Genomic DNA, 11,758 nt, shown 5'->3' with positions numbered 1-11,758 from the left:
TTGGATTATATTAAAGGACATTTATCACCTTGATGATCAACACTTCTCTTGAGAAGCTCAATTTTAGTGTATGCTGGAATATATTTCTGTCCATAACATTTGCCAAGACTTCAGCTTTCATGTAATATATGTGAGTCTAAGTTGTGATATAAAGAAAACATGCATGTTTGTTAAGATATATGAACAAAGTATATAGACTATGACTGCTGATATTGGGGTAAATGACGAGTTAAGACGTCCATTGAACTAGATGAGTAATGCTGGCATGATGTTACGCAATGGTTGCTGTTACAATGAGTTACTGGCTTTCCTAAGACTGTATTTTGGCGAATGCCCTTTATTTTCACCTATTGCACCTTTAGCTATAAATGGTCTCAGCTACTGCACCTCTATTTTCTTGTTATTTTTTGCTCTTGTCACTGAACTACTGGTTACCTCATCTAGGCCATCGAGTCATCAATATTTGCCTTCTGGTCAAAAACTCCTGTGGACATTGAACCAAGGCGTATTAGGTTGAAGTCTAACAGTTACACGACCAACACTCTCTTGGACACAGTTACTGCTGCAATTGTACAGGTAAGAAGTTGTTTGTCTCATGAAAATGGTTTTGCTGTTTACCATCAACTGATAATTATGTAGTTCTGGTATTCCAGCACATCCTAGTGTACCTCTATACTTACTGTTTGCTTCTCCACCCATAAGGTCATATGCACACATTCACATCCAGACATGTGACATAAGTAGGTAGATTTGCGAGGAAGTTGTTTCAATTTGATGTTTAGTTCCTTTTTGAAACTGCAGTATAAGGAGATGAGTGGAAGAAGCCGTCCTCCTGAGTATCCGAAGACAGCTGAGCAGCCTACAGAGAAGAAAAAAGGTCTTGGTGATTTCTTGAATTTGATAAAGCCTGTCAATGAGGAGAAAGATCACTGGGTAAAGTATTTTCCTTATTCTCTAGTCGAGTTAAGTAGGTGGAATTGAAATTCTCTTATAAGTACTGTGGTTTTCCACTGCTGCTCCTTAAGCTGTATCTATGGTATACGAAAATTTTCTGGTGAAACTTGACTGTAGATTATTTGAAAAGTGCCTCTAAGTTATTGTTTGTTTCTTAAAATCTGCATACTCTGTCATAAAGTTGAAAGGCCAGGTACTTATTCTGTTTCTTTTCAACTTTTATAGGTCCCGGATGAAGCAGTAACAAAATGCACAGCTTGTGGGACAGACTTTAGTGCTTTTGTGCGGAAGGCATGTCTCATTCACTTTTCATTTTCCTCCTTTTCGTCTTCTTGCGTCTTCATCTTGGAATCTATTCATTTGTGCATACAATGTTCGCACGTGTATGTATATCAGCAGTTGCATATATTTATTATCCCTTGGCCTCTATTTCAGCACCATTGCAGGAATTGTGGAGATATCTTTTGTGACAAGTGCACTCAGGGTAGAACTGCTCTTACTGCTGATGAGAATGCTCCTGTCGTTAGAGTTTGTGATCGATGCTTGGTATGTATCTCTTATGGTTCTGGTCCAGATTTGGTCTTTCAGCATTTTTTAAGTATGTCTCTTTGCCTTAAGTTTACAGCAGTTTAAAAGAGATTGCTTGGTGGAGTTATTCATGCTGGTTATAATCAGAATATAACTTGGTTTTCGTCAAAATATGTTTGCATATTTCTGATGCTTGTAACAAGTTGGGTTTTTATTAGATTCTGCAGATTAATTTTTAAAGATTCCATTTGTTATAGGCTGAAGTTTCTCGTAGACTAAGTGCTGCTAAGGATGCTGCCAGCAGATCAACTGTCATTCAAAGTCATGAGGATCTTGCCAAGAAACTTCAGGTGATGCATACTATGAGACATCATTCACGCAGACGCACAGCATTGCAAATTAATTATCTTGTGCTTCATTAGATAGAAGAACTACCAAGATCTGGTTCTGAATTATCATTTGTATGGTTTAATATTTTTCACCTTTTAGGTGAACCACTTGCATGAACATATCCAATAACACTACTCGTTTATTGGTCAAGAATATTTTTTAGCCTTAGTATTGTTATAGGTAATGGTATGGTAATCAACTTTAGGTTTTATCTTTTGGTAACTTGTGGGCTAATAAGTCTTACGCTGATTTTATTTTTGTCTCTTGGGGCACTAATGCGTTGTTGTTTCATTTGTGTTCATTAAAGCAGCTGTTTTTTAAGTCTGAACCAGTAACACAATTTGCTTTTGTTTGTTGGAATCTTATTTTTTTAGTTTGTTTCGCACTTCTTGGATGCTTTTATAGTTTATAAGTTCCATATCGAATTTGATTGTGACAGGAGGAGATGGAGAGAAGCTGCAAGGTGTCATCAGGTAAATTTTAATCCTGAAGTACTTAAAACTGGTTGTGTTACTGGCTTGCTGCCTATCCTTGTGGCATCTGTTTATGCATTTAATGTAAAAACAGTTGATTGTCCTGTTGTTTTTGAGGACTTTGCTAGATGCTTATAACAGTTTCTGGTTGGTTTGCTGTGTTTGCATATCTCCTGACGCTATTGAAGAGTGCTCTTAGCTCATCTTTCCCCCCAAATCTTCTGTCCCTAATGCGCCATCTCTTTCTCCCCCTCGATCTAAACATCTTTTATGGTTTTCTCTCTTAATAAGTTTAGAAGAATGGAAAGACAAATGCTTGGGGATGTTTGCAATACAAATTGACAATTAGAATTAGTACTATTTAACTACATCTGAGTATCATTTCGCAACAGTTTAAAGTGGAATGTTTATGAAGTTTCTAAGTAAGCTGCCAAAACTTTAAATTCGAGACAGTGCACCTACTTTCTTTTTTATTTTCACTTGTATTGGAAATCTGTAGGTACTGAACAGTACAGTGATTGTTCCCCAGGTTGTAATGTTCCTAGATTATGGTCCTGCTGTGCTATTTTTCCGTTCTGGTGCTCAAAGTTGCTGTTAGTATAAAAATTAATATGTGGTTCTCATCTTAATAATCGCCTCATCTGGTCTTGACAGAGTTGATTAGATATCCAAATTGATTATGTTAATTATGGATTTGTGTCTTAATGATTGTGGATGACTTGGTCTTTTGTTCTGGTTTGCTATGCTATCTGGCTCATATACAATATAATTGGAGTGCATGATCAGTTATCATACTAGTATATCTATACCTCTTCGCAGGCTCCAGATCAGACAGTTCTGGAAGGCGGATGAAAGAGGTTGCCTGCCCAACTTGTACAGTACACTTGCAGGTTCATATAATTCCTTTACCTGTGTTGATTTTATAATGATGGCTTGTTGCATAATCCGTGATTTTCATTGTGGTGCTGTTCATAATTGGTGTAGGTTCAAGTTCCCAGTTCTGGTTCAGAGACCATCGAGTGTGGGGTTTGTCAGCATCCTTTTCTTGTTACCAGCCATTGAACCCCTCACCAGATGAAATGTCGAATTCTCTTCTTTCATTCTTGTTCTACTTGTTAAAATATTTCAAGGGGTTGTGTTTTTTCTCTTTTTTTGTTGTTAAATATTGAAAACTTGGGCTTAGATCCGGTCTGTCTTAAATTATCAAAGACGGTGAGCTGGTTTTGCATTTCTTACATGTACATGAGAATTCTGGTGTATTGCACTGAGGTGTTGGGACAGCAAGTTCATTGACCTATAAATGTAAATTAATGTTTGATTTGTATGTGGCGGCGCATTATTGGAAAAATTACAACACTGAAACTGAAAATCTGTAATCCGTGAGGATGAAGGGCATGCTGTTTTTGGCTTGCATATTGTTGTCGGAAGGTAGAACATTGGTTGATTCTGCACTTGGTTTAATATATCAGCGGGAAAATTGTTTAAAAATATTAAAATGCTTTTCTTCTTAATTATACAATTCTCGATCAAATTACATAGGAGATGGTCAACTATTGGATTAAAAATCGTTGCTTAATCCTTCTTAATTGGTGTTTGCAATAGTTTAAATGGTTATTTATTTGTAAAAGATAAGTTAAAAGTAATGTTTTTAATTTATGAAATAAAAGATTAAGAAAAGAAAAAAAGACATGGGAATGAAAAATAAAGAACTTGTGTTTGGCTTAGCTGTAATTTTATGCGCCTGTGAGTCGTGTCGCTGGCATTTCAATTCATTTTTGCTTGCGTGTTTCTTCTACAGGAGAGTGTAAAAAATTCAAAATATCACAAACGGCCTTTCTGATGGATTTTCTGGTTAAATATTATGCAATAATTACTTGAATAATTATTACCCAAATAACAATCCAAATCTGGAAAAAGTGTTTAGTGCAAGGAAGGAGGTTGATGGGTGATTAAAATGGTACATGGTCCAATTCCAGGTTGGCAACCAGCATTGCACTTTGGCATAACGTCGGCCCAAGTGGTTGAGTATTGCCTACTTATTAATTCGGTGGACGGTTTCCAATTTCCGAGTGCTTAACGCTGATCATTTTTTGGTATTCAAATGCTCCCCATTTTCCAATTATAAGAAGAGCATTATCACTGCACATGGTTGCCTCCTGCGACCACACATTTCCGCATTTAATGTGTGCGGTTGTTTGGTGATAGGTTATTTTTTTAGGTAAATGACTTCAATTTTATGCTATAACTCGCCCATGCCTTGGCTTTTCCGTTTTGGATAATACCCCGTCCTTCTATGAAATTATAATATCTTATACGTAAATGCGGTGTAAAATCTGTAAATTTTTAACTAATATATCAATTTATTATTTAATAGATGAAAACAAACGTCAAGTGCACTAGATTTCATTTATCAAACTACAAAAAATTTATAAATAATTACACAAAACCTCATAGGAGGCTGGCATAACTATTCTTTTTTCTCTTTTTTTAATTACAATTTGGGTGAAATAGAGAACTTGGGTTAAAATCAGGACCTCTCATTCATTCAACTAAAATATTGATGACCACGTTGTAGCTCTAAAGGGCCCCACCTAAATCAATATCAAATCACTTATATTTTTGAATTTTTTTATTAAATAAAAATTTCAAAAGTATAAGAAGAGAAAATTTTTCATTCAAATCAAATCTGATCAAATCAAAACAATCACATATTAAGTGCGATAAAACTATTGATTACTTTTCTTAAACTTAAGCCAATCATATGGTAAGTATATTACATTTATTATGTAATTGATTCAATTTTATTAAAACTGATTTGAGTTACAACTTTCCTAATAAGAATATATAGATGTGGGGTCAATTATGAGCATTGCAAACTAGGAAACCACCTCCAACTTTATTCATTGGTGAAATAATGTCACAAGCATGGGGCTTATTAATTATCTCAGGTTGAATCTTGCAACTTACTCTCTCACCAGTCACCATCCTAATGGGGAAAATTGAAATTACATCTTATATTTATTTATGTATATTTATACAAAAATCCCATTATCAATAAGAAAATGCAACTCATCATGCTCTGAAGATGCCCATATCACCAAAATAAATGAACTCAACTATCGAATCCAAGAAATCAAACAATAAAAACCCAAAATGCCACTCAAATTCAGACATACTAAGTTACAACTTTAGGAAACATCAAAGGGATCTGTAAGGAAAGTTGCAACAGCCATGCAGTTCTTGCTCTTCAAACTACTCTTTCCTGTCCTAGTATGCATTGCTGAAGCAGTCACAACTATGCCACAAAACAGCACAATCCCAGCAGTCATTATGTTTGGAGATTCAGTAGTAGACACTGGCAACAACAATTACATCGAAACCGTAGTCAAAGTGAATTACCCTCCATACGGTAAGGACTTCATTGGAGGAAGGCCGACAGGGAGATTTTGCGATGGAAAAGTTCCGTCAGACCTCATTGGTATTATTGCACAACTCTTTAGTCTCATTATGTCTGTTGCATGTTAGAACAAGCGACTTTGTTTGTATAACTTACGATCGCTTTTCAGTTGAAGAGTTGGGGATTAAGGATCTTCTGCCAGCGTATTTTGATCCAACTCTGCATGCTCAAGATCTCCTGACTGGAGTCAACTTTGCTTCTGGAGGCGCAGGCTACGACCCTCTAACGTCCCATCTTGTAGTACGTGCATTTCTTGATTCAAGAATCGTATTTTTCGTATGTCATGAATGTCCGTTCATTTTGCTTGCAACCTCAAACTCCGAATGTCCCCACTTGTTTTTGCAGTCAGTACTGTCGTTGTCCGACCAGTTAAGGATGTTCAAAGATTACACAACAAAGCTCGAGCTGATAGCTGGACACGAGAAAACAATGACAATATTACAAGAAGGTCTATTTGTAGTGGTTGCTGGCAGTAATGACATTACCAATACCTACTTTGGCACGCCTCTACGAAAATCTCACTATGATGTTTCTTCTTACACTGATTTACTTGTCGCCTATGCTTCCAACTTCGTGCAGGTAAGATCTGGTTCATGAACTTGTCTTCTTTCACCTTCATTAGGCACAGCAGATAAATTTAAGTAACAATAGAGTAAGATCATAGTATACTCTGTTGTACCACGTTGCAGGAGCTGTACAAATTGGGAGCACGTAGAATCGGTGTTTTTGGTTTACCACCACTAGGATGTCTGCCATCACAAAGAACTTTGAAGGGAGGAGCAGAAAGGAAATGTATAGATATATATAACCAAGTGGCAGAACTGTTCAACAATAAGCTTTCAGCTGAAGTCGATTCTATCAACGCTCGATATCCAGAAGCAAGAGTTGTATACATAGATATTTATAATCTCCCTCTTGATCTCATCCGTAGCCCACAAAAATACGGTATTCTGCTAAACTTTTGGACTTAAACTAGTTTTTCACTTAAACCAATGTTGCTTATTTCACTGTCTGGCTTAGTTCTTCTGATTCCAAATGAAACCTGTCTTGACAGGATTTAAAATTTCGGACAAGGGCTGCTGCGGAACAGGGACAATAGAAGTAGCATTCCTTTGCAAGTACACATGTTCGGATGTTTCTGATTACGTATTCTGGGACAGTTTTCATCTTACCGAAAAGGCATACAGGCTTCTTGTACATCAGATCCTCAAGAAGTCCATCAGAGAGCTTCGTCTGTGAAACCTCGCGCTGCTGATAGCTTCACGAGTTTCTCCAGCTACCAAAATTGTTAACATCCTACTCATCCTAATCTGTTCTCACATTCTTATACTAGATTGATCAAACATGATATTTTTTTATAGAATGTCAATTTTTTTTACTGATGATGTTCCAGTGCGAATGTACAAGGAAAAAGAATACAAGTTTGACCACTGTTTTACTGTGTTTCTTGCCTACTATAATGGTGCCTAATTACTCGAATATGAGTCTCTATCACCCCAGAAGAGAAACGAGAAACAACCTAGAGTAAAGTTTCGCTAGGTTCATTCCTCCTAAGCTGTCATGCACTAATGATTGGAAGGACCACAGGATCAAGAATCATAAATCAAGTCAAATATGCAATGGGAACGCAATAAATTTCGGCCAATCTTCAGCATTCAGAACATGCCATGATAATAATACAAGTCTTCTATTAATATGGACCTGCAGAGACAACTCTAACCGAAACTTGCTAATAGAAAATGCCGTTCTTGTGGCTGAAACTATTTCATTTCTTCGCCTTGTTATGCATTGCTGGCGCAGTGATACATCTACCACATAACATTACGATTCCAGCACTCATCGTGTTCGGAGACTCCATAGTCGATACTGGCAACAATAACTACATCAAAACAATAGCTAAAGCCAACTTTCCTCCTTATGGCAAGGATTTTGTGGGAGGAAAGCCGACTGGACGGTTTTCTGACGCGAAAGTTCCATCAGACCTTATTGGTATTCGTCTGACACCCTCTAGTTTTGTGTCTGTGTACATGTGGTGGTGAACTAAATTCAACATAAATGTCTAATTGCTTGACAGCTGAAGAGTTGGGAATCAAACCTCTTTTGCCTGCATATCTCGATCCGTCTCTGCAACCTCAAGATCTCCTAACAGGTGTCAACTTTGCATCTGGAGCAGCAGGATTTGACCCTTTAACATCTGATCTCGCGGTAATTTCTTTCAAAATCTTCTTTCTTATCGTGATTTATTAGATTCTTTGAATTGATGCTAAACTTGATAAATGTAGTCAGTCTTGTCCTTAACCGATCAGTTGGCATTGTTCAAAGATTACATAACAAAGCTCAAGAAGATTGCTGGAGAGGAAAGATCGTCCAAAATCTTGCAAGAAAGTCTAGTTATACTGGTCGCGGGCAGCAATGACATTACCAACACTTACTTTGGTACGCCTTTGAGACAGTCTCACTATGATGTTCCTTCTTACACCGATCTTCTAGTCAGCTACGCTTCCAGCTTCGTGCAGGTAAACAATAAACAACTATAGAAACTAACAGTTGTTCATCAGACTAAGATACTAATATGTTTCATCTTACTACATCGTAAGGACTTGTACCGTTTGGGGGCACGCAGAATCGGCCTTCTTAGGTTGCCGCCAATAGGATGTCTGCCATCACAAAGGACTTTGAGAGGAGGACCTGCAAGAAACTGCGTTGATGAGTACAATCAAGTCGCACAATTATTCAACAAGAAACTGTCGGCTGCCCTGAACTCCATCAACCGACAATTCCCAGAAGCAAGGCTCGTGGACATTGATATTTACAATTATTTTCTCGACCTCATTCAGAACCCGCAAAAATATGGTACGCGTTCTTGTCCTTAACCTCTAGAGTCGACAACGTTGTCCGTCCTGCTGAGACCTTAGCAACATATGCAGATTCTTACATCCATTATGAGTTAGAAATCTGATGTTCCCATGACAGGATTCAAGATTGCAGATAAGGGATGCTGCGGAACAGGGACGGTGGAAGTAGCATTTCTTTGCAAGTATGCGTGTCCGGACGTATCCGACTACGTATTTTGGGACAGTTTTCATCCGACAGAAAGAACGTACAGGCTCATCGTACATCAGATCCTGGAGCAATACATCAACAGCTTCATCATGTGATTTCGTTTCTACTATGCTCCTGCAGATTCATATACTCCCTTCTCTCATCCTAGTTCAGTTTCAAATATAGAGATATACTTATAAATTGTAAGGGGTAGAGGATCATACCCTCCATCTTAGTCTTTTGTTGTTCTTCTATTACAGAAGATAGAAGTATTATGAATTCATACAGCATGGTATGAATTCGTTCTTGGAAAGTTGGCTCTTTGGAGGTGAAACAAAATTTACATCAAAGGTATAATATGTATTGCAAGAGAAATTATTACATGATATAAATTTGGAAATAAATTCTTACTTAAATAAGTTTTAGCCAAACCAAATCGATCACAAAATAAGTAATATATTACATGATAAGTGTATTGCACTTGCTATATAATTAATTTAAATTCGGGCAAATCTTATCTGAGTTAGAATTTGCCCACATTTGGCTGAATGGATGGTGAAATATATTTGTCATGCAATTAGTATATAAGTTTAAAAAAAATAATTGATTGATTTGGATGTTTTTTTCTCTATTTTTCTTAATTGATTTCTTTTTTTTAGCAATGTAAAAGGTCGGCGTGACGATGGATGGACGTGTATTGATAGGTCAAAAGTACGTTATTGCTTGATATAATTATTTTAATTTAAAAATCAAGTTGGTGCAATTGATTGGTCAAATTTTTTAAAATATTAATTCACTGGATGAATTGCGATGATAGCATAAGAAAAAGAAAATTCTTATAATACATCGTTCAATAATAAATTAGTAAAATAATTACATATTTTTATTTTGAAGGTTGTTATAATTTGTAAAGTAACTTCTAACTATAAGTTCAAAATACTATAGGAACAATATATAGACCAACTTACTCTATTTTTCCTTGCCGTCAGAATAGTACTGGTCGTTAGATCGGAGCTCATATTCCTCTCTTTTATCGGAATACGATGGTTGCGAACCTTCTTTTTCTTTTAGTTCCCAAAAAGTTAGTAAAACTTAATTAAAGGTAGAGTTTAAGGATAACTCCATTTAATTAATGTTGTTCAGTAGAGTTATCCGAAAGCGAAAGAAAAAATCATGACTTTGCTTTCCAATTGGCTGTTTTTGTGTTAATTGTTATTTCATCAATCTTATTAATTAGAGTACTCGACGCATTTGCTTCTTCCGATGGTGGGTTTATTGACTTTCTGTGGTATGATATTTAGTACCATTGACATTTATTTTTATTTAATAAATAGATTTCTCCATTAGTCAAAATTCATTGAATTTGTTGATATTAGCAAAAAAATTAAATGTAAATTTATATTTACCTTGATTGATTTATTGCCTATCGAATAATTTTTTTCTGATTAAACTACCCTTATAAAAATGAAATATATCTTGCAATGTGTGAAGAAAAGATTTGTTTGATCATAAGTCAATCGGGGTAAATATTAATTTGCATTCAATTTTTTTGCTAATATCAGTAAAATTCGTTGAATTTTGACTAATATAAATTTGTTAGATGAAAATAAATTTTAGATATATGAGATATAATTTTTTAAACCTCATTGGGTCCATATATAATTAAAACAAACACCAGGGAATACATTGTAATTATGCCTAAATTAGTTGATATCGTATTAAACAATGTCCAGCATTTCCAGCAGAAAGGAAACGCGATTATCAATCTCGCTATATGTGCACCACGCTTTCAATAAAATCTAGGAAGCATAAAGCCCTGCAAGCAACACTTTTTCTTCTTGAGGACACGGATAGTATTTGGCAAGGGTTTGAATTTTAGAAATGGAGCCTGTGATCTCAGTGGTTGACAAGCTGAAGGGGTTTGCAAAATCCTCGGAGGACTTTGCTCGTGACCTCTTCAATTGGCGCCATTTAGCGTGTTTTTTTTTTTTTTTGAAGTAGATGATAAGTAGTGCTACTATGATTTCCTGATTCACTATCGGTGTAATGTTGTACTTTGTATTCAGTTTATGGAGGTGTTTGATGAGTGTGAGAGACTTCCCTCTGAGTTGATTTGTTTGAGAGGAAATAGTGCATAATGATATTTTCATGCATCATGAGATGCATTAGTACAATAGCTTCTCTGTTCTTGTGTATGGTTATGATTATGGAGTATCTTGGATTGTAAGTTATTTGCTTTCGGATTTGCATCAAGAAATGAAGGGTTGACCATTTATTGGCTGTGTTATGAATTCGTGTTGCTCATTAGCTGTTGGTGATATTTGGATTGTTATAGAACTTGATTAATTCTTTTTGTGAATTCCAGAACCAAGTTAACAAGGCGTTCAGATTGAAGTAGATTTTCTTGCAAGTTAAGATATATATATATTTTTTAAATGTAAAAGAACTTGTTTGAGTTTTTTCGAGCTGGGAAACTTTTAGTGATACACTCTCAGGAGAAGGGTAACCTAAACCACCATCCTTTTTTTTAACGTGGTTGGTGTTGATATCCCTTCTGATCAATTCATAAACTCTAGCACTATTGAAATTGGGTTGGGGGGGGGGGAGATTTCAAATTGAATGGTATTTTTTACCTTTTCAAGAATTAAGCTTGGTTGCTTCTTGAGTAGTATGTATGTTAACTGGCTTGGAGGTTCCTATCAGCCTTGGGGATGAAGTTTGTATTCCTCATTTCTTTACATGGGACTTTTGGGCTTGACAAATTTGTTGCTTCATAGGAAGAACAGGCTTTGTGATGGGGCTTTACAACTATTCGAATGATATGATTGGCAGATTGAAATCTTGAAGCGTTTGCAACGAGAAGCATTTTCAGATATCATGAAACTGAGGGATAGGCAAGACAAGGTGGAAAGAG

General features: G+C 36.1%; 4 protein-coding genes across 4 annotated transcripts in view; all 4 read left to right on the top strand.

The window, feature by feature from the left end:
- Positions 1 to 3,677, top strand: part of LOC105165989 (protein FREE1) — a 5,121-nt gene extending 1,444 nt beyond the window's left edge. Inside the window, exons 3-10 of the mRNA XM_011085155.2 lie at positions 445 to 576; positions 802 to 933; positions 1,180 to 1,245; positions 1,390 to 1,500; positions 1,740 to 1,832; positions 2,312 to 2,345; positions 3,165 to 3,235; positions 3,330 to 3,677. Of these exons, the coding sequence (XP_011083457.1) occupies positions 445 to 576; positions 802 to 933; positions 1,180 to 1,245; positions 1,390 to 1,500; positions 1,740 to 1,832; positions 2,312 to 2,345; positions 3,165 to 3,235; positions 3,330 to 3,407 (717 nt within the window). The 3' untranslated portion in view covers positions 3,408 to 3,677. The remainder of the gene's footprint in view (positions 1 to 444; positions 577 to 801; positions 934 to 1,179; positions 1,246 to 1,389; positions 1,501 to 1,739; positions 1,833 to 2,311; positions 2,346 to 3,164; positions 3,236 to 3,329) is intronic.
- Positions 5,439 to 7,240, top strand: LOC105166004 (GDSL esterase/lipase EXL3-like). Its single transcript, XM_020695518.1, has 5 exons — positions 5,439 to 5,823; positions 5,912 to 6,042; positions 6,148 to 6,381; positions 6,492 to 6,747; positions 6,857 to 7,240. Exons 1-5 carry the CDS (start codon positions 5,577 to 5,579, stop codon positions 7,039 to 7,041), a joined length of 1,053 nt encoding a protein of 350 aa, XP_020551177.1. The 5' UTR covers positions 5,439 to 5,576; the 3' UTR covers positions 7,042 to 7,240.
- LOC110012311 (GDSL esterase/lipase EXL3-like) lies at positions 7,459 to 9,220 on the top strand. The gene is made up of 5 exons (XM_020695331.1): positions 7,459 to 7,791; positions 7,877 to 8,007; positions 8,085 to 8,318; positions 8,400 to 8,655; positions 8,776 to 9,220. The coding sequence occupies exons 1-5, from the start codon at positions 7,542 to 7,544 to the stop codon at positions 8,958 to 8,960; spliced, it is 1,056 nt and encodes a 351-aa protein (XP_020550990.1). The 5' UTR covers positions 7,459 to 7,541; the 3' UTR covers positions 8,961 to 9,220.
- Positions 10,615 to 11,758, top strand: part of LOC105166003 — a gene marked incomplete in the record, with an annotated part of 2,506 nt that continues 1,362 nt past the window's right edge. The window contains 1 exon segment of the mRNA XM_020695304.1: positions 10,615 to 10,815. Coding sequence (XP_020550963.1) covers positions 10,726 to 10,815 — 90 coding nt within the window.

The sequence above is a fragment of the Sesamum indicum genome, linkage group LG7 (assembly GCF_000512975.1).
Source record: "Sesamum indicum cultivar Zhongzhi No. 13 linkage group LG7, S_indicum_v1.0, whole genome shotgun sequence".
NCBI lineage: Eukaryota > Viridiplantae > Streptophyta > Magnoliopsida > Lamiales > Pedaliaceae > Sesamum > Sesamum indicum.
The sequence above is the reverse complement of the archived record's forward strand: the minus strand, read 5'-3'. Positions and strand labels throughout refer to the sequence as shown.

Coding starts and splice junctions, on each gene's coding strand:
- LOC105166004 (XM_020695518.1), top strand. CDS start 5,577: ATGCAGTTCTTGCTCTTCAAACTACTCTTTCCTGTCCTAGTATGCATT. Junction 5,824..5,911: donor AGTTCCGTCAGACCTCATTG/GTATTATTGCAC, acceptor ATCGCTTTTCAG/TTGAAGAGTTGGGGATTAAG. Junction 6,382..6,491: donor ATGCTTCCAACTTCGTGCAG/GTAAGATCTGGT, acceptor ACCACGTTGCAG/GAGCTGTACAAATTGGGAGC.
- LOC110012311 (XM_020695331.1), top strand. CDS start 7,542: ATGCCGTTCTTGTGGCTGAAACTATTTCATTTCTTCGCCTTGTTATGC. Junction 8,319..8,399: donor ACGCTTCCAGCTTCGTGCAG/GTAAACAATAAA, acceptor CTACATCGTAAG/GACTTGTACCGTTTGGGGGC. Junction 8,656..8,775: donor TCAGAACCCGCAAAAATATG/GTACGCGTTCTT, acceptor TTCCCATGACAG/GATTCAAGATTGCAGATAAG.